The 23,133-nt window shown below is 42.2% G+C and overlaps 1 protein-coding gene across 2 annotated transcripts in view; it reads left to right on the top strand.

Moving 5' to 3' along the window:
• Positions 1–1,646: 1,646 nt before the first annotated feature.
• Positions 1,647–23,133, top strand: part of DYRK4 (dual specificity tyrosine phosphorylation regulated kinase 4) — a 36,676-nt gene continuing 15,189 nt past the window's right edge. The window contains exons 1-8 of one of the 2 annotated variants that reach the window (XM_035028428.1): positions 1,647–1,690; positions 2,384–2,500; positions 3,217–3,355; positions 13,020–13,183; positions 16,311–16,447; positions 16,767–16,907; positions 18,769–18,907; positions 22,131–22,212. In XM_035028428.1, coding sequence (XP_034884319.1) covers positions 1,670–1,690; positions 2,384–2,500; positions 3,217–3,355; positions 13,020–13,183; positions 16,311–16,447; positions 16,767–16,907; positions 18,769–18,907; positions 22,131–22,212 — 940 coding nt within the window. In that variant the 5' untranslated portion in view covers positions 1,647–1,669. The remainder of the gene's footprint in view (positions 1,691–2,383; positions 2,501–3,216; positions 3,356–13,019; positions 13,184–16,310; positions 16,448–16,766; positions 16,908–18,768; positions 18,908–22,130; positions 22,213–23,133) is intronic. The other variant, XM_035028427.1, reaches the window with a different exon arrangement.

Genomic DNA, 23,133 nt, shown 5'->3' with positions numbered 1-23,133 from the left:
ATTGCCCATTAGATAAAGACCAAATATCTTGGGTTAGCATTCAGTGCCTTCCACAATCCAGTGTACCCTCTGCTCCAGCTTAGACAGCATGAGCAGTGAAGACCCTCAGAGCATTCCCAGATACTGTTTCACCTAATGAATACACTCTCTACCCTTCCTCCCAGATAAAGCCCAGACCAAGCCACATGCTTTCCACAAAGCCTCCTCACATCCCCCCAGCAGACTGCATTAACAGTGATCTCTTCCTTCTTTGTTGACACTCACTGTTCATGTCCTTTGCTTGGTATTTAGTTATGTTTTGTTAACATACTTTTCATTGGTCTGTCCAGTCTCCCCAATTTGTTCTCAATGCCAGCTTGACATTGTTGATGACTATTATAAGTTTTAATCCCCACAGACTTATTTGATGAGAAGTTGGGACTGCAGTATTTGCTCAGATATCATCATTGTCCATTCAATAGACAATAGACAACCAAATCCTGCATTAGTATATGTTAGCCAATTAAATTAGTTTGGTCTAAGGCCATGAGCCATGCTCTATGCAGCTCCTACTCCCTCAGATATTGTCCCTATTCTGGGAGGTCAAGGTGGCCTATTCTACATAGTCCCCATCATTATAGCTCTGTAGAGGGCTTAGCTGTGCTAGGTGATACTAACTTGAAGTACTGTCTCCAGTTCTTATTTCAGTGTGGCCGGTATACCAAGTTTTACAGGGGTGGGTCTGGCACCAGCTGTGTCTCAGATAAATCTCGTTCAGTTCCCTAATAGGGTGCTGGAAGAAGGAGAACCCACGAATTCTGCTTCAAAGAGAAGAACCTAGATTCAAACTGTAGCCTGTTTTTGCTAAACTTTAGTAATTTCAGTGCCACCTTCATGGTTTTTACCATGTCTACTTAATGCTCGCATTTTTTTAACTTAAATTTTGGTCTCATTTTACATAGTAAAATTATAGGTTTAATATGCTGTAGTTTTTCAAATTAAAATAAATGTATATTAAAATAAATGTATAAACATTAGATAACCATTATCTTGTATCACACACAATTATGTCACATACTTTCATGGTGTGCTTGCCACCCTTTGGGGGACACAGCTCTGCTGTTTTGGTCTTTTCCTCCTGACCCCTTTCTAGATGTGAAGTCTCTTCTGATCAGGTCACTGGTGTTCAGACTGGGCTCCCATATTTTAGTGGGTTCCAATAGGGCACCCCTTCAGAGCCACTCTGAGGGTAGAAAGAGTCCCTGGACAAGACTATGGGCATTTTCTTTTCTGTGGAAAGAGCAGCTCAGCTTTTATTTCTTTCCCTGTCCAGGGTGCCCAGTTAAGATTTTATTTGAAGAAAGGGTTCTATGGATTATTTTAACATATGAAAACCATAGGACAAGTCAATCCAAGATAAGCACTGCCAGAAAGACCACTTGTTTTGATATGCATTCATTCATACATTCATTCAGTACTTCTCTAGGCCTTTCTTAGCTCCTCCTAGCTTTGGGATCAAGAGAGCTGACTTCAACTGTATTGTGATTGTTGTAATGAAGCAAAATATGTCTCAATAGCTTGACATGATAGCATGCTAAACACTATTCCAATACTGTTCTACCTGATCTAGGTTGAGAGTAAGCCTTTGGTTCAAGCCCAGAAGTCACCTTCCAAGCTCAAGAACCTCAGAATGACTCGATCCTTGCCTAAGGTGGGAAGTGATGCTTAGTGTCTTTTCTCTAGGAAAGGTTGAGGGTAGGTGGGTGGCCAGAATAGCTTTTCAGAGGCATTTTTCATCAACTCAGCATAACAAGATGCATATACTCTATCCACATCACCATGCCTCACCTCCACACAAATTTAAATGTTGCTATTCAATGACAGACTACCTCTCTTGTAATCAATCAATTCATGGAGACAGGCATCCAAGTGAGGTCAAATCAATAATGTAGAAGAAATGCAAGCTTATGTCGCACCAAGGGAGATGTACACTATATAGCAGGAAGTGCTTTCCCATATTAGGGTGGTAAGATATTGGAATGATGATAATGGCTAACACTTATGGAATACTCTACATGAATTGCCTCATTTACCTCACAAAAGCCTTATGAGGTAGATCCCATTTTTGTCCCCATGGTAGTGATGAGATAATTGAAGCTTAGAGAAAGAGTTGTGTGACCTATTCACGATCTTCAGTTATATGTGGTGGAGCAGGGAGTCAAACCCAGAGCTCATCTGCTTGACCACTCTGCTTTTCTCTACAAGAGCTTTGAAAATAAATTTAGACCTGGATTTGGTTCAGACTCATTCTTGCTGTGACAGGGGAGCTGGGAGAAATGACTCCCTGGAGACATAGATTTCTTGCCTGAGGGTTCTGCACCTTATCCACTTTTTCCTTATATAGAATCCAAACACCAGCATTACTTCACTCCCTTTTGTGGATACCAAGGGGAAGAAGAACATGGTTAACTTCCCACACATCAGCAACAAAATCTTGCTAAAGGCACCCCTGCTGTATCAGGTGAGTACAGGGCAATGGACATGGCCCTGAGCAGGCAGGTCAAAGACTTTGGTCTGGAACCAGGTTTAGAAAGGCCAGGATGGTGGGAAAAGCACAATGTCACCTGAAGAGTTGGGTGACACTGTTCTCACTCTTTACAATGAATGTAAACCTTAGCAAATAAATCACTGACTTTCTTTTATCTACAAAATGGGCTCTCCATAGGGTTGTCATTAGAATTCATTGAGGAAAAGAAGAATGAAGTGTCGTATATAAATAGTAGAAGCATATGAAATGCTTGTTTTCATCCAGTGTCCCCTACTCTTTTTTGTGTAAGGACCAAAAGAGATAACATAGAAAAGTGCCAAGTTAAAGAGGTATTATAGACACATAAGTTCAAGGGTTTGTACCCTTGGGCAAATCACTTTATCTAGTTAGGAAATGACCTTCTCAAGAGGAGTAATAAAAAAACTGTTCCCATTTCTTCCCGGAGCAAGATGTCACTGGGGTTGTCAACTGCATAAGGCACTGTGCACAGGCTTCACAGAGAATAATGTGTTAGACAGATACTTCCTTTGAGAGGAAGACTGAGAAAACCTAATGTCTGATAATTATCATTTTTCTCCCTGGAAAGGTAGGAGAAGAATCTGTCTGGAGGTGGGTGTTGGTCTGATCAATGGTTCGTGACACCCAAAAGTCTAAGCAGTCCTTTATTTCAAGTCTCTTTGTCTGGACAGGAGAATCAAAGTCACAGTCAGATGCCAGCCTCTGAGCTCCAGGCTTCAGAGATGCTTTTTCATTCAAGCATTAAAACCGAAGATCCCAAGCCGGAGGAGAAACCACCAAGAAAGCACAAGGTGCCTCTGACAGCAGCAGGTATGCCTTTTGGGAAGTAGCAGTGTTTAGTGGGGCTGGTTCTAGATGGTCAAGATGTCATGAGCTGAGCTGAACCAAAGAGGACTAAGCTGCCAGGTGTTAGAGAAGTCAACTAAGGCAATAAGCCAAAGTGAAAGTAACAGTAAGCATCTCATCACTTACTGTGATAGTATAAGGAAGAGGATAAATAGGGGAAAACGCTGACTCCCCAGTGTTCCATTTTCCCTGGGGAGTGGCACCACTCCAGGTCAGACATATATGAGCTCAGGCAGAGCTCACTGCCTAGGGAGCTGAACAAGCTTCCTGTCATTTTTTAAAAAAATTTTTATTGTTATGTTAATCACCATACATTACATCATAAGGTTTTGATGTACTGTTCCATGATTCATTGTTTGTGCATAACACCCGGTGCTCCATGCAGAACGTGCCCTCTTTAATACCCATGACCAGGCTAACCCATCCTCCCACCCCCTCCCCTCTAGAACCCTCAGTTTGTTTTTCAGAGTCCATCGTCTCTCATGGTTCGTCTCCCCCTCTGATTTCCCCCCCTTCATTCTTCCCCTCCTGCTATCTTTTTTTTTTCTTAATATATATTGCATTATTTGTTTCAGAGGTACAGATCTGTGATTCAACAATCTTGCACAATTCACAGTGCTCACCATAGCACATACCCTCCCCAGTGTCTATCACCCAGCCACCCCATATCTCCCACCCCACCACCCCCTCCAGCAACCCTCAATTTATTTCCTGAGATTAAGAATTCAACAGTCTTACACAATTCACAGCGCTCACGATAGCACATACCTCTCCCCAAGTTTATCACCCAGGCACCCCACCCCCCCCACTCCCCACCACTCTAGCAACCCTCAGTTTGTTTCCTGAGATTAAGAATTCCTCATATCAGTGAGGTCATATAATACATGTCTTTCTCTGATTGACTTATTTCGCTCAGCATAACACCCTCCAGTTCCATCCACGTCCCTGCAAATAGCAAGATTTCATTCCTTTTGATGGCTGCATAATATTCCATTGTATATATATATACCACATCTTCTTTATCCATTCATCTGTCAATGAACATCTTGGCTCTTTCCACAGTCTCGCTATTGTGGACATTGCTGCTATAAACATCAGGGTGCACGTACCCCTTCAGATCTCTACATTTGTATCTTTGGGTAGTGCAATTGCTGGATTGTATGGTACCTCTATTTTCCACTTTTTGAGGAACCTCCATACTGTTTTCCAGAGTGGTTGCACCAGCTTGCATTCCCAACAGTGTAGGAGGGTTCGTTCCCCTTTCTCCGCATCACCGCCAACATCTGTCATTTCCTGACTTGTTAATTTTAGCCATTCTGACTGGTGTGAGGTGGTATCTCATGGAGGTTTTGATTTGGATTTCCCTGATGCTGAGCGATGTTGAGCACTTTTTCATGTGTCTCTTGGCCGTTTGGATGTCTTCTTTGGAAAAATGTCTGTTTATGTCTTCTGCCCATTTCTTGATTGGATCATTTGTTCTTTGGGCGTTGAGTTGGATAAGTTCTTTATAGATTTTGGATACTAGCCCTTTATCTGATATGTCATTTGCAAATATCTTCTCCCATTCTGTCGGTTGTCTTTTGGTTTTGTTGACTGTTTCTTTTGCTGTGCAAAAGCTTTTTATCTTGATGAAGTCCCAATAGTTCATTTTTGCCCTTGCTTCCCTTGCCTTTGGCGATGTTTCTAGGAAGAAGTTGCTGCAGCTGAGGTCGAAGAGGTTGCTGCCTGTGTTCTCCTTTAGGATTTTGATGGACTCCTGTCTCACACTGAGGTCTTTCAACCATTTTGAGTCTATTTGTGTGTGTGGTGTAAGGCAATGGTCCAGTTTCATTCTTCTGCATGTGGCTGTCCAATTTTCCCAATACCATTTGTTGAAGAGACTGTCTTTTTGCCATTGGACATTCTTTCCTGCTTTGTCGAAGATGAGTTGACCATAGAGTTGAGGGTCTCTCTGTTTTGTTTTTTTTAAAGATTTATTTATTTATTTGAGAGAGTGAGAATGAGAGAGAGAGAGTACATGAGAGGGGGTAGGGTTAGAGGGAGAAGCAGGCTCCTTGCTGAGCAGGGAGCCCGATGCGGGACTCGATCCAGGGACTCCAGGATCATGACCTGAGCCGAAGGCAGTCGCTTAACCAACTGAGCCACCCAGGCACCCCTGGGCTCTCTGTTCTGTTCCATTGATCTCTGTGTCTGTTTTTGCGCCAGTAACATACTGTCTTGATGATGACAGCTTTGTAATAGAGCTGGAAGTCCGGAATTGTGATGCCGCCAGCTTTGCTTTTCTTTTTCAACATTCCTCTGCCTATTCGGGGTCTTTTCTGGTTCCATACAAATTTTAGGATTATTTGTTCCATTTCTTTGAAAAAAGTGGATGGTATTTTGATGGGGATTGCATTGAATGTGTAGATTGCTCTAGGTAGCATTGACATCTTCACAATATTTGTTCTTCCAATCCATGAGCATCAAACGTTTTTCCATTTCTTTGTGTCTTCCTCAATTTCTTTCATGAGTATTTTATAGTTTTCTGAGTACAGATTCTTTGCCTCTTTGGTTAGATTTATTCCTAGGTATCTTATGGTTTTGGGTGCGAGTGTAAATGGGATCGACTCCTTAATTTCTCTTTCTTCTGTCTTGTTGTTGGTGTATAGGAATGCCACTGATTTCTGTGCATTGATTTTATATCCTGCCACTTGACTGAATTCCTGTATGAGTTTTAGCAGTTTTGGGGTGGAGTCTTTTGGGTTTTCCACATAAAGTATCTTATCATCTGCAAAGAGTGAGAGTTTGACTTCTTCTTTGCCGATTTGGATGCCTTTTATTTCCTTTTGTTGCCTGATTGCTGTGGCTAGGACTTCTAATACTATGTTGAATAGCAGTGGTGATAGTAGACATCCCTGCTGCATTCCTGACCTTAGGGGGAAAGCACTCAGTTTTTCCCCATTGAGAATGATATTTGCTGTGGGTTTTTCATAGATGGCTTTTATGATATTGAGGTATGTACCCTCTATGCCTATACTCTGAAGAGTTTTGATCAAGAAAGGATGCTGTAATTTGTCGAATGCTTTTTCTGCATCTATTGAGAGGATCATATGATTCTTGTTCTTTCTTTTGTTAATGTATTGCATCATGTTGATTGATATGCACATGTTGAACCAACCTTGCAGGCCAGGGATAAATACCACTTGGTTGTGGTGAATAATCCTTTTAATGTACTGTTGGATCCTATTGGCTAGTATTTTGGTGAGAATTTTTGCATCCATGTTCATCAAGGATATTGGCTTGTAATTCTCCTTTTTGATGGGGTCTTTGTCTCGTTTGGGATCAAGGTAATGGTGGCCTCATAAATCGAGTTTGGAAGTTTTCCTTCCATTTCTATTTTTTGGAACAGGTATTAATTCTTCTTGAAATGTTTGGTAGAATTCCCCTGGGAAGCCATCTGGCCCTGGGCTTTTGTTTCTTGGGAGATTTTTGATGACTGCTTCAATTTCCTTAGTGGTTATAGGTTTGTTCAGGACTTCTATTTCTTCCTGGTTCAGTTTTGGTAGTTGATACATCTCTAGGAATGCATCCATTTCTTCCAGGTTATCTAATTTGCTGGCATAGAGTTGCTCATAATATGTTCTTATAATTGTTTGTATTTCTTTGGTGTTGGTTGTGATCTGTCCTCTTTCATTCATGATTTTGTTGATTTGGGTCCTTTCTCTTTTCTTTTTGATAAGTCTGGCCAGGGGTTTATCAATCTTGTTAATTCTTTCAAAGAACCAGCTCTTAGTTTCACTGATTTGTTCTACTGTTCTTTTGGTTTCTATTTCATTGATTTCTGCTCTCATCTTTATTATTTCTCTTCTCCTGCTGGGTTTAGGCTTTCTTTGCTGTTCTTTCTCCAGCTCCTTTAGGTGTAGGGTTAGGTTATGTACTTGAGACCTTTCTTGTTTCTTGAGAAAGGCTTGTATTGCTATATACTTGCCTCTTAGGACTGCCTTTGCTGCATCCCAAAGATTTTGAACAGTTGTGTTTTCATTTTCATTGGTTTCCATGAATTTTTTTAATTCTTCTTTAATTTCCTGGTTGACCCATTCATTCTTTAGTAGGATGCTCTTCAGCCTCCATGTATTTGAGTTCTTTCCGACTTTCCTCTCGTGATTGAGTTCTAGTTTCAAAGCATTGTGGTCTGAAAATAGGTAGGGAATGATCCCAATCTTTTGGTACCCGTTGAGACCTGATTTATGACCTAGGATGTGATCGATTCTGGAGAATGTTCCATGGGCACTAGAGAAGAATGTGTATTCCGTTGCTTTGGGATGGAATGTTCTGAATAGGTCTGTGAAGTCCATTTGGTCCAGTGTGTCATATAAAGTCTTTATTTCCTTGTTGATGTTTTGCTTAGATGATCTGTCCATTTCAGTGACAGGGGTGTTAAAGTCCCCCACTATTATTGTATTGTTGTCAATGTGTTTCTTTGATTTTGTTATTAATTGGCTTATATAATTGGCTGCTCCCATGTTAGGGGCATAGATATTTACAATTGTTAGATCTTCTTGTTGGCTAGACCCTTTAAGTAGGATATAGTGTCCTTCCTCATCTCTTATTACAGTCTTTGGTTTAAAATCTAATTTGCCTGCTCTAAGGATTGCCACCCCAGCTTTCTTTTGGTGTCCATTAGCATGGTAAATGCTTTTCCACCCCCTCACTTTCAATCTGGGGGTGTCTTTGGGTCTAAAATGAGTCTCTTGCAGACAGCTTATCGATGGGTTGTTTTTTTAATCCAATCTGATAGCCTGTGTCTTTTGATTGGGGCATTTAGCCCATTTACATTCAGGGTAACTATTGAAAGATAGGAATTTAGTGCCATTGTATTGCCTGTAAGGTGACTGTTACTGTATATTGTCTGTGTTCCTTCCTGGTCTATGTTACTTTTAGGCTCTCTCTTTGCTTAGAGGACCCCTTTCAATATTTCTTATAGGGCTGGTTTTGTGTTTGCAAATTCCTTTAGTTTTTGTTTGTCCTGGAAGCTTTTTATCTCATTCTATTTTCAATGACAGCCTAGCTGGATATAGTATTCTTGGCTGCATATTTTTCTCATTTAGTGCTCTGAATATATCCTGCCAGTCCTTTCTGGCCTGCCAGGTCTCTGTGTATAGGTCTGTTGCCAATCTAACATTTCTACCATTGTAGGTTACAGATCTCTTCTCCCAAGCTGCTTTCAGGATTTTCTCTTTGTCTCTGAGACTCGTAAGTTTCACTATTAGATGTCGGGGTGTTGACCTTTTTTTATTGATTTTGAGAGGGGTTCTCTGTGCTTCCTGGATTTTGATGCTTGTTTCCTTCCCCAAATTAGGGAAGTTCTCTGCTATAATTTGTTCCAATATACCTTCTGCCCCTCTCTCTCTTTCTTCTTTTTCTGGGATCCCATTATTCTAATGTTTCATCTTATGGTATCATGTATCTCTTGAATTCTGCCCTCGTGATCCAGTAGTTGTTTATCTTTTTCTCAGCTTCTTTATTTTCCATCATTTGTTCTTGTATATCACTGATTCTCTCTTTCATTTATCCTAGCAGTTAGAGCCTCCATTTTTGATTGCATCTCATTAATAGCCTTTTTGATTTCAACTTGGTTAGATTTTAGTTCTTTCATTTCTCCAGAAAGGGTTTCTCTAATAACTTCCATGCTTTTTTCAAGCCCAGCTAGTATCTTTAAAGTGATGATTCTGAACTCTAGATCCGACATAGTACTAATGTCCGTATTGAGTAGGTCCCTGGCAGTTGGTACTACCTCTTGTTCTTTTTGTTGAGGTGATTTTTTCCATCTTGTCATTTTGTCCAGAGGAGAATAGATTAATGAGAGAACAAAATGCTAATAGGGTAAGAACATCCCCAGAAAATATACTCTAAAGAAATCAGAAAAGACCTGAAGCCAGGGGAAAAGAAAGGAAAAGAAAGAAATAAGAAAAAGAAAAAAAAGAAAAAGATAAAAACAAACAAAAACAGAACAAAGCAAAACAAAACAGAATGTGATCAAATATGATCAGGCTGGTGCATAGATCAGTGCCACACACTAGATTTTGGGTGTATTTTGGTCTGTTAGAAGAAAGTGCCTCCCAAAATTTTAAAGAAAAACTTATATATGTACAAAAATAAGGGTTGATACGAGGAAGGGATGGAATATGAATGTAAAGATGAAAATTATAAAAAATTTTATAAAAGGAATTGATAAGAAGTTGGTTGAAAAAAGAAAGAAGAGGATTTAAAACAAAAGAAAAAAAAAGGGAGAGAATGTGATCAGACAGGAGAGTAGAACAAAACCATACACTAGAGATTTAGGGTATATTTTGATCTGTTAGAAGAAACTATCTCAAAATTCTAAAGAGAGAACAACTTATATATATATATGCCAAAAATAAGGGTAACTACTATGAAGGGATAGAATATGACTCTAAAAATGAAAAATAAAAATGTTTTTTAAAAAAGGGATTGATAAGATGTTGGTTGAAATGGATAAAGAAGATGTGGTATATATATACAATGGAATATTATGCAGCCATCAAAAGGAATGAGATCTTGCCATTTGCAACGACGTGGATGGAACTGGAGGGTATTATGTTGAGCGAAATAAGTCAAACAGAGAAAGACATGTATCATATGACCTCACTGATATGAGGAAGTCTTAATCTCAGGAAACAAACTGAGGGTTCCTGGAGTGGGGGGTGGGGTGGGAGGGAGGGGGTGACTGGGTAATAGACACTGGGGAGGGTATGTGCTCTGGTAAGCGCTGTGAATTGTGCAAGACTGTTGAATCTCAGATCTCTACCTCTGAAACAAATAATGCAATATATGTTAAGGAAAAAAAAGAAGAAGAAGAAGAAGGTAGCAGGAGGGGAAGAATGGGGGGGGGACATCAGAGGGGGAGACGAACCATGAGAGACGGTGGACTCTGAAAAACAAACTGAGGTTTCTAGAGGGGAGGGGGATGGAAGGATGGGTTAGCCTGGTGATGGGTATTGAGGAGGGCATATTCTGCATGGAGCACTGGGTGTTATGCACAAACAATGAATCATGGAACACTACATCTAAAACTAATGATGTAATGTATGGGGATTAACATAAGAATAAAAAAATTTAAAAAAGAAAGAAAGAAAAAGGGAAAAAGAAAAATTCCAAACAAAAAAAAACAGTTAAAAAAGATTAACTTTGGAAGACTAAAGAATCATGGGAAAAAAGCCATGGATTCTATGTGCATTATTCCCCTAGCGCTGGAGTTCCGCCATTCTCATTGATCGGTAAACTTGGTTTTGGCTGGCTGTTCTCGCTGATCTTCTGGGGGAGGGGCCTGTTGCCATGGTTCCCAAATGTCTTTGCCAGAGGTGGAATTGCCCCACCCTTGCTGGTCCGGGCTGAGTAATCTGCTTGGGTTTGCTCTCAGGAGCTTTTGTTCCCTGCAAGCTTTCCATAGAGCTTTGGAGGATGAGAGTGAAAATGGCAGCCTCCCAATCTCCGCCCCAGAGGAGCCGAGAACTTGGGGCCCCACTCCACCCCCAGAGAAAAGCAGTCAGTCACTTCCGTCTCCCCGGTCTCTGGCCGCACTCCGTGCTCACCTGGCCTGTGACCGAGCATTTCTATCTCTGTCACACAACCCCGTGTGGTCTCCAAACCCAGCAGATCCCTGCAGTGCACTCCCGTGCTGCTCCTCCCGGGGGAGGAAGGGGAGTCTCCCCGGATCTGCCGCTTGTTGGGTCCCTGCTGGAGGAGCAGTGGCCCAACTTTGCTGCGGATCATGGTTTATGGCAACCCCGAGCTGAGAGCCCGCACCTCGGCTCTGTCTCTGCAGCCAGCTTCCCTGCACTGATCCCTGGGAGCTCTGCCGCACTCAGGAACCCCTGGTCTTTCTGTGACCCCGAGGGTCCTGAGACCACACTGTCCCGCGAAGGGTTCCACGCCCCGCTTAGCCACTGGAGCGACGTCCCTCAGAGGAGCTGACTTCTAAAAGTTCCGATTTTGTGCTCCGCGGCTCTATCACTTGCCAGAAGTGGCCGATGGAGGCCCCCTCCCCCGCCGTCTATCCTCCCGAATATTGTCTCAGATTCCCTTCTCCACACGTCCTACCTTCCAGAAAGTTGTCGCTTTTCTGTTTAGAGAGTTGTTGCTATTCTTTTCTTTGATCTCCTGTTGAGTTTGTAGGTGTTCAGAATAGTTTGGTCTCTATCCAGCTGAATTCCTGAAACCAGATGAAATCCAGGTCTCCTACTCCCCCGCCATCTTGCTCTGCCCCCCCCCCCCCCGCTTCCTGTCATTTTATGCAGGAGGGGGAGGAAGAAGTAGAGGGGAAGAGCTAGGAGTGGAAATGTACTGGGTACTGAGTCAGAGTAGGGCAAGTGTCTTGATGTCTCACTTCTTCCTCTTGATAAGGAGGTCTTGTCAGAAATACCTGAGGAAAGCATCTGAATAGGGGCTTCTGGGTTAGAAATGTAGATGTGTATATGCACATGGCTGCCCAGGGGAACCTGAGCCCTTGAGCAACTTTTCAGAGAGTTCATGTACTGGGTCTGCACCAATGCTGGTGTGGGGATGGCAGTTTCCCCATGAACCCTGCCAGGAAGTCTTTGTAATTACCTATGGTTGGGCCTGAAAGATCACACATAAGTTTTTGGCCAGGAGCCCAACTCCTCACAAGGTTCAGAGATTCATCCCCTATTAGAATTCAAAGAAAGAGAACCAACACCCACTGTGCCAACATTATCTGACACTTAGAGCTCTTTACCCACAGCTTTGAAATTGTTGTCCTTCCTCTTCTTAAACAATCTTAGGAACCACCCACAAGGCAATCACTTCAGTCTTGAGTTAGTTCTGCCTTTAAAGAGCTCATCTCTCCTTCCTTGCTCTCTTAGGTCTTGGTTCTATCTTCTGGGCTAAGAATATGCCTTATTCAGCTTTCACATGACTGCCCTTCACACAGGTCTTGTCTCTCATGTCTTTTTTCCTTCTGGCAGTTCCTTATCCAACTCTTCAGCAGTTTGTCAAATAATGTGGTGCCTTCCCCTCCAACCCCCAAACCCCAGGACTCTCTCTCTCAGCACTCTCCAGTTTATCTCCTTAAAGTTTGAACCCCACCCCACCTGCTGCCAGACCAAACACCAAACACCTGATGGGGTCTGGGCAGAGAAGGGTAGAGAAGAGCAAACACATGTTCCTTCCTTGCAGTCTGAGCTGCAGATTTGAGTTGGAATACCTCCTGGGCAGGCCCTTGAAGACATTATAGTTTGCAAACCCTCTTGGGATAAACTATTTGTGTAACCCCAAACTTGGAAACTGCTGCTGTAACTACATACTACTTGACACTAGCTTTCCTCCTCAAATTTTTACCAATGCTGCTGCAACCCATAGCTTTTAGCAAAGGGCTAAATTCTTCCTTTCCCTTCCTTGTGTTTCCCTCCTGATTTATTGAAATAGTACAACACCTTAACATTTATCCTTTACATTTCTACCCTGTGAGATTCAAGACACATGGTCCTTAGTAAGGCACCTAGTTGAGGAAAGGAGTGACTGTCTCATGAGCTAGAAGGGGTGTCATCATCAGGACCCTGGGTAAATCCCCATGTTGCCTCAACTGACAACTATAATGTCTTTCACACAGAGGCCCTAAAGTTTTTTAAGAACCAGCTATCTTCATATGAGCAAAGTGAAATTCTGGGCTACACAGAGCTGTGGTTCCTGGGGCTTGAAGCAGAGAAGCTCCACATGACTCCTGAGAAGTTCAGCAAAACAAGTTTCGATGATGAACACGGCTCCTATATGAAGGTGATGGAGAATAGGTCATGGTAACTCTAGGGACCTGGGGCTTAAGGACAAGAAGTAGTCTGGAAAGGAAAAAAAAAAGTGTGTGTGTGTGTGTGTGTGTGTGTGTTTTAATAGCATTTGGTGCCAATACATCTCAGACTAGGCATCCTGAAGGATTCTAATAGTTGCTAAACTAAAGAAATGCCATGTTTAAACATGGGAAAACTGCAATTAATATACAAACTACTCTGCTAACAGAGTACTGATTTTTCTCCAAGAGTATTTGGAGTAACAGGTTTGTGTCCTGGGCAAATTTCCACAGGCTCTTTTTTCTGCATAGCTCTGCGCCCATTGGAAAGGCCATACTTCATGGAATAAGATGCAGTCTTCCCAACATCCTCTTTTTTGTCTCCTCCATACAAGCCCATACATGGACCTTTTTCTATTTCATTTTAAATGCCATTTCTCCACAGCCAAGAAAAGTTCTTGTCATTGTAGTCTCTGGCACCTAGTCCTTAACTCCTTTCAATTTCCCAAAGATGGATCCTAGCAAAGATGGATCTCTCCTTCTCCTCTTCTGATTGTAATCTGGGGTTCGCTAGGACAGTGCCTGTTACCGGCCTGAAGGCAAAATCTGGGCAGTAAAAAGTGTCTCTTTTGCTTCAGAAAGGAATTTCCACTTCTGAAAATGTCCAGATATGTGGTGCTTAGTCTACCAGGTTAGTAGGCTACTGGGAAATTCCTCCTCTGGACATTTCTTCACAACTTAGTTACATTTAAAGATTGGTCTTTGATGGCTTCAAAGAAGAGACGTATTTCTTTTAAAAAAAAAAAGATTTTATTTATTTATATGACAGAGAGATAGATAGAGAGCACAAGTAAGCAGAAAGGCAGACAGAGGGATAGGGAGAAGCAGACTCCCTGCTGAGCAGGGAGCCTGACATGGGGCTCGATCCCAGGACCCTGAGATCATGACCTGAGCCAAAGGCAGATGCTTAACTGACTGAGCCACCCAGGTGCCCCAAAGAGACATTATTTCTTAAGAGTATTTAGAGCTGTGTTTCTCAAGCTTTACTATACACACTAATCCCCTGGAGATCTTGTTAAAAATGTGGACTTTTATCCAGCAGGTGTGGGACGGAGCCCCTGAGATTTTTGCCTTTTTCAAAAGTTTCCAGGCAATGCCCATGCTGCTGGTCCTTGGGTCACACTCTGAGAAGGAAGGATTTAGAGTTTCTGGCACAAATCCTCAATCTAGTGCCCTGGTTCTCAACATTTTTAGGCCAAGGATCCCTTTGGGAGTCTGATATATGCTGTAAGTACTTATTCCAGAAAAGGCACCCTGAACATACATAAAGTTTCAAAGAGGGGTGGGCTGTTAATGGATCCTTGGTTAAGTATCTCCAATACAAACCTTACTTCCAATTCATCCAGACATCCTTAGCTCCTCCACCCCAAACCCTACCTGGGTGTAGAGTCTCTGGGAAATTCCCCAGGGATGTCAGCACTACCTTTAAGTTAATTCACTGGAGCTCAGTTCCTCAGTCTCAAATATTAGGGAGCTATGCTACTGGTGGAGGCAGGCAGGTAGATGATGCATGCTCACTGTATACTCAGAATCTCCATCTTCATTGCATTCCAGTGCGTGCCAAATTCCCAAACAAGCAGCACAATTGCATTCTCATTTCTATTCTGTCAGCGATCATTAATTGAATACCTATTTGAGAACCTCTCATATGCTTGAGCATGTGCTAGACTCTGGAAATATAAAAGGAAATATAAAAATGAGTACAACCTGGTTCTTAGCCTCAAGTAATGACAATCAATGTCAAAGTTGACATGTAGATAGATAATTATGATACAACCAAACTGGTGACCTGTACAAAATACCTTTATGCCAACATGTGCGGAACTTGTCCCTTGCCCTTTCCCTATACATTGTCATAACAAACTTATATAAGTAGGGCAATCCACTTCCACAATTAGTAAAGTTGTACCTGTTCATATTCATGATCCTGATTCCTGCTATATGAAAGAACTACCACCACAGAATCACAAACACTTCCTGAGGACTTGTATATAAACATATGTCTTTCATCTCTCCCAAATTCCTGAGTGAAAAACTGGGAATCAGAGATTCTCAGAATTGGAAGGCATTAGAGGTTCTTATCCAGGATCTTCAGTTACAGATGAGGGCACTCAGCTCAGAGTTAGTAAGTGACTTGTCTGAAGATACGCAGATAAAGTCTTTTTAATCAAAAATTTCCCGTTGCTTTGAATAAATACCTGTTCTCTAGTTTCCAGCCCATGGAGGGAATGGGTGATTCTGGCTCTTGGAAAATGCTTCTCTTCTTAGTTGAGAAAGGTTTGAGTTCTGTACTGCTTACTGTCAAGTTAGAATTAAATCTGGATAAGTCAAGAGGAGAACTAGATCTGACCAGGAAGAGGCAGAACAGACACACCAGGGGTCTGAAATAGAACTTCCCCCAAACTGAGGCTACTGCTCAGCTGCATTCAAGAATTATGAAATATCCAAACTGGAAGGGACCTGAGAGCCACTTTGTTCAGTCCTCTTACTTTGCAGGTTCCCACATAAGCAGAAAACTAGAGGTAATAGCAGGGCTGGAACTAGAACCCAAGTTTTCTTTTTTTTAATTTTTAATTTTTAAAGATTTTATTTACTTATTTGTCAGAGAGAAAGAGAGACAGAGAGAGAGAGAGTGTGTGTGTGTGTGTGTGCACAAGCAGGGGGAGCGGCAGGGAGAGGGAGAAGCAGACTACCCGCTGAGCAGGGAGCCTGATGTGGGGCTCAATCCCAGGACCCTGATCATGACCTGAGCCTAAGGCAGACACTTAACCAGACTGAGCCACCCAAGTGTTCCTAGAACCCAAGTTTTCTAAAGACCATCCAATGTTCTTTGCACTGCCTGACATGGATAGAGCCTGTGGGACCTTCCTGGCACCACCTTGGTAGCCTTGGATCTGAGCAACAACCTAAGCAATGAGAGGAGGATGGGAATTACACAAATACCTGGTGCAGTTCAGAAAGTTCCCCCAGGCGTAAACCATGGGCTGACACAGGGGCCCCACTATCAGGGAAGCCCCAGAGCCTATGACTCTGTTCCTTACCCTGGTCTGGCTTCTGCAGGTCCTGCATGACCACATTGCCTACCGCTATGAGGTTTTGGAGATGATCGGGAAAGGGTCCTTTGGACAGGTGGCCAAGTGCTTGGATCACAAAAACAATGAGTTGGTGGCCTTGAAAATCATCAGGAATAAGAAGAGGTGTGGTTTGGTAGATGGCCTAGGCCATGGGAGAGGTGGTCTGTGTGATTCTGGCCCCTTCATAATGCCAACCCTTCCTAACTCTGCATTTTCCTTTGATCTTCCTCATCCTTTTCCTCTTTCTCTATCTGATTTCACAATGGGGCACAGAGGAAGCAAGAATATGAAGCTTTTAGTGCTTTCTGCCCCCTCTCCCTGGACAGTCTTGTTGGGGTGATGGGGAGGGGCTGGAGAAAGGGGCTAACTGCTGTAGCATTACATGACACTGTGAATTCTGTCCCCATTTCCTATCCTCCCTGCCACTCCCCCACCACTTCAGATTTCACCACCAGGCCCTGGTGGAGCTGAAGATCCTGGAAGCTCTCAGAAGGAAGGACAAAGACAACACCCACAATGTGGTACACATGAAGGACTTTTTCTATTTTCGCAATCATCTCTGCATCACCTTTGAACTCCTGGGGTCAGCTGCTTTTTCTTTTAGTTCATTTTCTTTTGAAAAATTGCTTAAGGTGACAGAAGAGAAACTTTGAGGTCAGAACACTAGATTTTTCTAGATGTGAGCTTTTAATGACTAGAGTGGACATGATGACCAAGGAATCAAAGGAGCTGGGCCCAAAGCTACCCATCTCACCCCATGCCTCAGTCATGCCTGTCACCTGCCAGCATACTCAGGATGTGCTGCCTAAGTTCTGGGTGCCAAACTGGGTGACATAACCAATTCAAGCCCTCTGCCCTCAAGATTGATACTGAAATATATTGAAAAGGACTATCCTTTGCCACCATGTCCCCACTCACTGGCTTTATAATCCTGTGGTGCTGAGGTTGGAACCCAAGGGAACAGGAAGCTAGCTGTTCCCAGTGGGGAAAGGACTTTGATTTTGAGCAAATAAGGATAGGAGCAGGTATTTTTGGTTAGGAAGCAGAACCTGACTGAAATAGATTGGCATCACCTAGCTGAATATTGGAGCTGGAAGGGTGTGATAATTGGAAGGACATGCTAATTTGATTACTTTTCTCTTTGAGAAGACCATCTTCCATAATTTGAACAAAATCAGAAACCCAGAAAGCGTTTAGCAAAGGGGAATAATTAGGGTAGACGCTCAGAGGCTCAGTATTATGGGATTCACTGAGCCGGTAGCTTGGTGCTCCCATGGCACCATTGCTGTTAGTGAAATTCTAGGAACCAGCTAAATTGGAATCAGAAGGAAGGTTGATACTCTTCTCAGCATCTCTGATGACTACAGAATGTGGTCCACTTCCCAGTATACAGAGGCGAATTATCCTCCTTCTGTCAAAATGAACAAGCCAGGCTGCCTTTCTAGACCATTACTCACAGTATTTGCACAATTAGATGTCATTGTACTTAAAAGAGCTCTGAAAAGAGAAGGGGGACAGGTGTGCGGAGGGTGAATCCAAAGACCAGAGAGGTTAGGAGTTGCCCAGGGTCACACAGCCAGTCAGAATGAGGCTAGAGCTTCACATCTCCCCTGTACTCCCCAAGAACGAATAGCTTCCTAAATACTTCCAGAGTTAGAGAAGGCTTGGAAATGGAAGATTGGGAGAAACCAGGAAGGAGTTGTTTCTGAGTTGTGCCCCTTCTTTCCCTCCTCTCCCCATCTTATGGTTTGCAGAGTCACAAACTGGCAGCTCACAGATATATTTTTCTTGTTAAAATGCTTTGCATTTGTTTCCAACATTTGTAAGTCAGCAGATTTCACATAATATAGCAGGCTTTTATACAGTAGTGCAGGCTTCTGCCTGTTTAGAAAATTTGGTATAATCTAACAAGAGTAAACCCTCATTTCTGCAAGGCTACAGTTGGATGGGACCAAGCATCCAGGCTCACTTTAGATAGGGTAGGGCTTCTCCATTTTGCCTCAGCCCCTATCTATCCACTCTCTTGTTGCCTTACCTATCAGGAACATTTATATGTCTTTAGATAGCCTTATTAGTTTGGGGCAGGGGTGGCCACTCGGTTGGGTGGTGGACTTCCTGGATCTCTTCCAAGGGCCTGAGAAACTATGAATATTTCAGAAGTTTGGCCCAACGTTTTAACACCCACATGAGTAACAAAGTGGTTAATGACCTTGCCACATAAGAAACAAGGGGACGTCTGAAAGCCCAGCACAGTGGAGCTTCACACCAGATCCACCATGAATCAAGGGGAAGGTTGAGTTTATAGGACTTGAAAGCCCTGCCTCCTGGTTTGAGGTTTGCCTACTACCAGAGGGAAACCAGGTGATATGGGATTGTTTGCAGGTTCAAACTCAGCATTATACCTTCTGCACTGATACACATCACTTTCTCTCTCTCTTTTCCAGAATCAACTTATATGAGTTGATGAAGAATAATAGCTTTCAAGGCTTTAGTCTGTCAGTAGTTCGGCGCTTCACCCTCTCTGTTTTGAAGTGTTTGCAAATGCTTTATGTAGAGAAAATCATTCACTGTGATCTCAAGCCTGTGAGTACAAGCTCTGTCCTGCCAGGGGAGCTGATTCCCACCCTCAGAAATTGTTTGCCCCATTCTGTTTCCCAGTGGTAACTGGGAAGCCATCATAACCAAGGCTCCAGGGTGGAAGCCAAGCAGTTATGTTTATATGTTGTGTAAACCACGAGAGATTCGGTGAAGACTAAGGGACAGATATCGGGGCAATGCAGAGAGATGTAGTTTATCATCAAGACTGACAGGAGCAGGAAGGTCTGAGGGCTTTCCTACAGAAGGCTTGGGGGTGTGCAGAGACATATGTTATGCAGAGAGATGGAGAACTGCTGTACTAAATCCTGAGTTTATGCACTGTACTCTGAGTTGGTTCTAGGGTACAGCAAATCCTCTGCTCCAACTGAATGTGCCCTTCCCACATGTCCTGCTGGTATTCTATACCTAGCTCTATTATTGCCCTGGTTGCTATGTAGGGATGGTTTCTTTATCTTCCACTGACTGCAAGCTCCCCCAAGGTCAGGGACCATTGTCTTCTCACCATTTTATTCCCAGGATCTGTCATGGTACCTGGCAATAGTAATGGTAGGCAACAAATAAATGCTTGTTAGAAGAGTTAATGATTGCAAGCTTGAGGAGTACAGAGAGGTAGCTAGGGGAAAGGTATAAGGGTGTGAAGATATTCAATCAGGAGCTGGTTCCAAAAACAAGATGATTCTCACAGATATGCAAATATCCCTTAACTTTTCCTCATTCCCTTCTCCTCACCCTCCCTGAAACAGTTGATTTTTTTAATTGTTTTTTATTTTAATTCCAGTATAGTTAACACAGTGTTATATCAGTTTCAGGTGTACAATATAGTGACTCAACATTTCCATACCATACCTGGTGCTCATCATGATAAGTGTGCTCTTTAATCCCCATCACCTATTTCCCTTATCCCCCCACCCACTTCCCATCTGATAACCATTAGTTTGTTCTCTATGGTTAAGAGTCTGTTTCTTGGTTTTTCTCTCTCTCTTTTCTTGCTCATTTGTTTTGTTTCTTAAATTCCACATGTGAGTGAAATCATATGGTATTTGTCTTCATCTGACTGACTTATTTCCCTTAGCATTATACTCTCTAGATCCAACCATGTTGTTGCAAATGGCAAGATTTCGTTCTTTTTTTTTTTTTTTTTTTGGCTGAGTAGTATTCTATTGTACACCTCTTCTTTATCCATTCATGAGCTGATGTACTCTTGGGCTTCTTCCATAATTTGGTTATTGTAAATAATGCTGCTATAAACATAGGGGTGCATGCATCCCTTTGAATTAGTGTTTTTGTATTTTGGGGGTAAATACCCAGTATTGTGATTAGTGGATTGTAGGGTGGTTCTATTTTTAACTTTTTGAGGAACCTCCATACCAAAACAAAATTTTTAAAAAACTGTAACTCATTGGGCAAATTTGGGATATTTTTGCAATCCAATATTGACAAGATAGAGATGTTCTCTCAGGGTTTACTGGTAGAGTCTCACAAGAATGGTGATACATTGATTTATTCTCCACATTCAAGTTCCTAATCCTCAGCTTTGCAGCTTCAAAGAGTCACTACATCCATGGTTTTGGGGCTTAGGGGACTGACTCTAAGCAAGGAAATTCACATGACATAATGGATTTCTTTGAGAAATAGTAAACTGGAGTATATATGCCCCTAGAAAAGTGTGCATGCAACCAGGAGAGTGCTTGGTGAGTGTAGATCTAGAATCAGGGAGTTATTCAAAGATACAAATGTAGTGATCTGAAGGGACACCTGCACCCCAATGTTTATAGTGGCAATGTCCGCAATAGTCAAACATGGAAAGAGCCCAGATGTCCATTGACAGATGAATGGATAAAGAAGATGTGGTATATATATCAGCCATCAAAAAAAAATGAAGTCTTACCATTTGCAATGACGTGGATGTAACTAGAGGGTATTATGCTAAGCGAAATAAGTCAATCAGAGAAAGACAATTTATACGATTTCACTCATATGTGGAATTTAAGAGACAAAACAGATGAGCTTAGGGGAAGGGAGGGAAAAATAAAACAAGACAAAATTAGAGATGGAGAAAATCATAAGACACTCTTAATCATAGGAAACAAACTGAGGGTTGCTGGAGGGGAGGTGGGTGGGGGGATGCAGTAACTGGGTGATGGACAATAAGAAGGGCACTTGATATAATGATCACTGGGTGTTATATACAACTGATGAATCACTGAACTCTACCCTGGAAACTAATAATACACTATATGTTAATTAATTGAATTTAAAATTTAAAAAAATAATCAAGGAGTTAGGATAGTTTCAGTGAGCTCTGATGGTCTGATGCATCCATCCCCACTATAGAGTTTTTCTGTCAATATGATGGGAGGGCCTACACCATTTAGTTAAGGAACCTTTCCACTGGTCTGGAGACACACTAGAAATGTCTGCTTTTTAACGACTTTTGCTGAATGAACTCTTCCAGTTAATATAGATATTCTTTAGGAAAGGTATATGGACTAAATTTGTACTTTCTTAATTTGTGAAGCTGGAGGCTTCAGACCAGGCCTGCTGTGTCATATCTAGAAAGTTAAGGACTCAGTAAGGAACTAATTCATCTGATATTCATAATAGTCAATTCATTTGATACTGAGAGCTGTGAAAACATGACTGCGGCTTTAAACTCCAGGCCTAGGTAGTACACCCTCATGCTCTGAGAGCCCAGGAGCTCTGCTTGCTTAACCACAACTCTCCGGCGACACTGGTTTCACGTTTTCCCCAAAGTCAGCGAAAGAATCACAACTCAAATTAATTGCCTTTTTTTGGTCCATTACTGACATATCAGTATGTTGGGGGAGCACTTAATGGAAACGTTAAATTCAGTCAGTGATATTTCTAAGACCTTAGGCAAGCAAGAGATAGAGTCTGGTGCCAAGGAGATAAAAATAAACCCATAGGGTTCAGGAGTTACACATTCTATATGGGAAAGGAGACAAAATATATGCAAAAGAAATACTGCAAAGCAGCAAATGCTGGGTCCAAACAAGAGGTACAGACCACAAATCGAATGGGAAGTCAGAGGAGGGCGGAGAACATGGTGTTTGGAGATGTGGGAGGAGGCCAACTTGGAACTGGTCACATTTTGAACTGGGTCCTGGAGGATGGCAGGCATTCTGGTAAATAGAGTGTGTAGAACAACATTATTAAAACTGACGTCTGTCTTTCTCCTTCTCTCTAGGAGAATATAGTGTTATACCAAAAGGGCCAAGTCTCTGTTAAAGTCATTGACTTTGGATCAAGCTGTTATGAACACCAGAAAGGTAGGCACGTTCTGGTCCCTTTGTCTGAATTTTCCTATTGCGATTTCTTTCCCTTACTGAATGAAACACCACTTCTGATGTGAGGTCACCTGGGTTCTAGTCCGGACTCAGCCACAGCAATTGCTGGTGTGATTTTGAACAAGATGCTTCACTTCTCTGAGCCTAAGTCTCCTCATCTATAAAATGAGAAGATTGGACTCAAATACCACAAAGGTCCTTTACAGCTCTTAAGTTCTGTATCTGGAATTACCCCAGAGCCTTGGCTCCCAAAACTAACTAGGTGTGCATCTAAATTACTAGAGGCCTCTGAAAATTTACAACTCCCAGGGCCTCACCCCAGATGTACTGAATCTAAATTTCTGGGGGAGATCCCAGCAGTCTGTACTATAGAACACACAGCCATTCTGAGGTTTGGGAATCACTGCCCTAAGCTCTCTAGACTTTATATTTTTTTCCAGGCTAGAATCCAGAAAGCAGCCTTGGAGTACATTTGTACAACTGTCACTGAACTTGATTTAAGTGCCTCTTCTTTGACTTTTATCAAGTTTGATGGCAAGAACACGTACCATTTAACAAACACTTAATTGAGTATCTTGTATGTGTTTGTCACCGTTCTGGGTATAGGAACAAAAAACCGATTGCTTACTCTGTGCTCTGATTGCTTACAGTTCAACAGAAGAAACAAAGATACAAAGGTAACAGGACAGGTGCAGTGATTATAAATAAGTACAGACTGTATCAAGGCAACAGCAAAGAGGGGTTTGGGACCAGCCTTCATGGTGGCAGGGAGTGTCAGAGGAAGCCTCCTGAGGCTAAAGAAAAGACTACTAGATGGTTGTTTCTAAATATTCTGCAGCACTACTTTTGAAGACACATGTTATCTTTTATGTACGGAACCCATAAGAAATTCCAGCTAGAAAA

Source organism: Mirounga leonina, unplaced genomic scaffold (assembly GCF_011800145.1).
Source record: "Mirounga leonina isolate KUSES-001 unplaced genomic scaffold, KU_Mleo_1.0 Mir_201, whole genome shotgun sequence".
NCBI classification, from domain to species: Eukaryota; Metazoa; Chordata; class Mammalia; order Carnivora; family Phocidae; genus Mirounga; species Mirounga leonina.
This window is presented reverse-complemented; position numbering and strand designations above follow the sequence as displayed.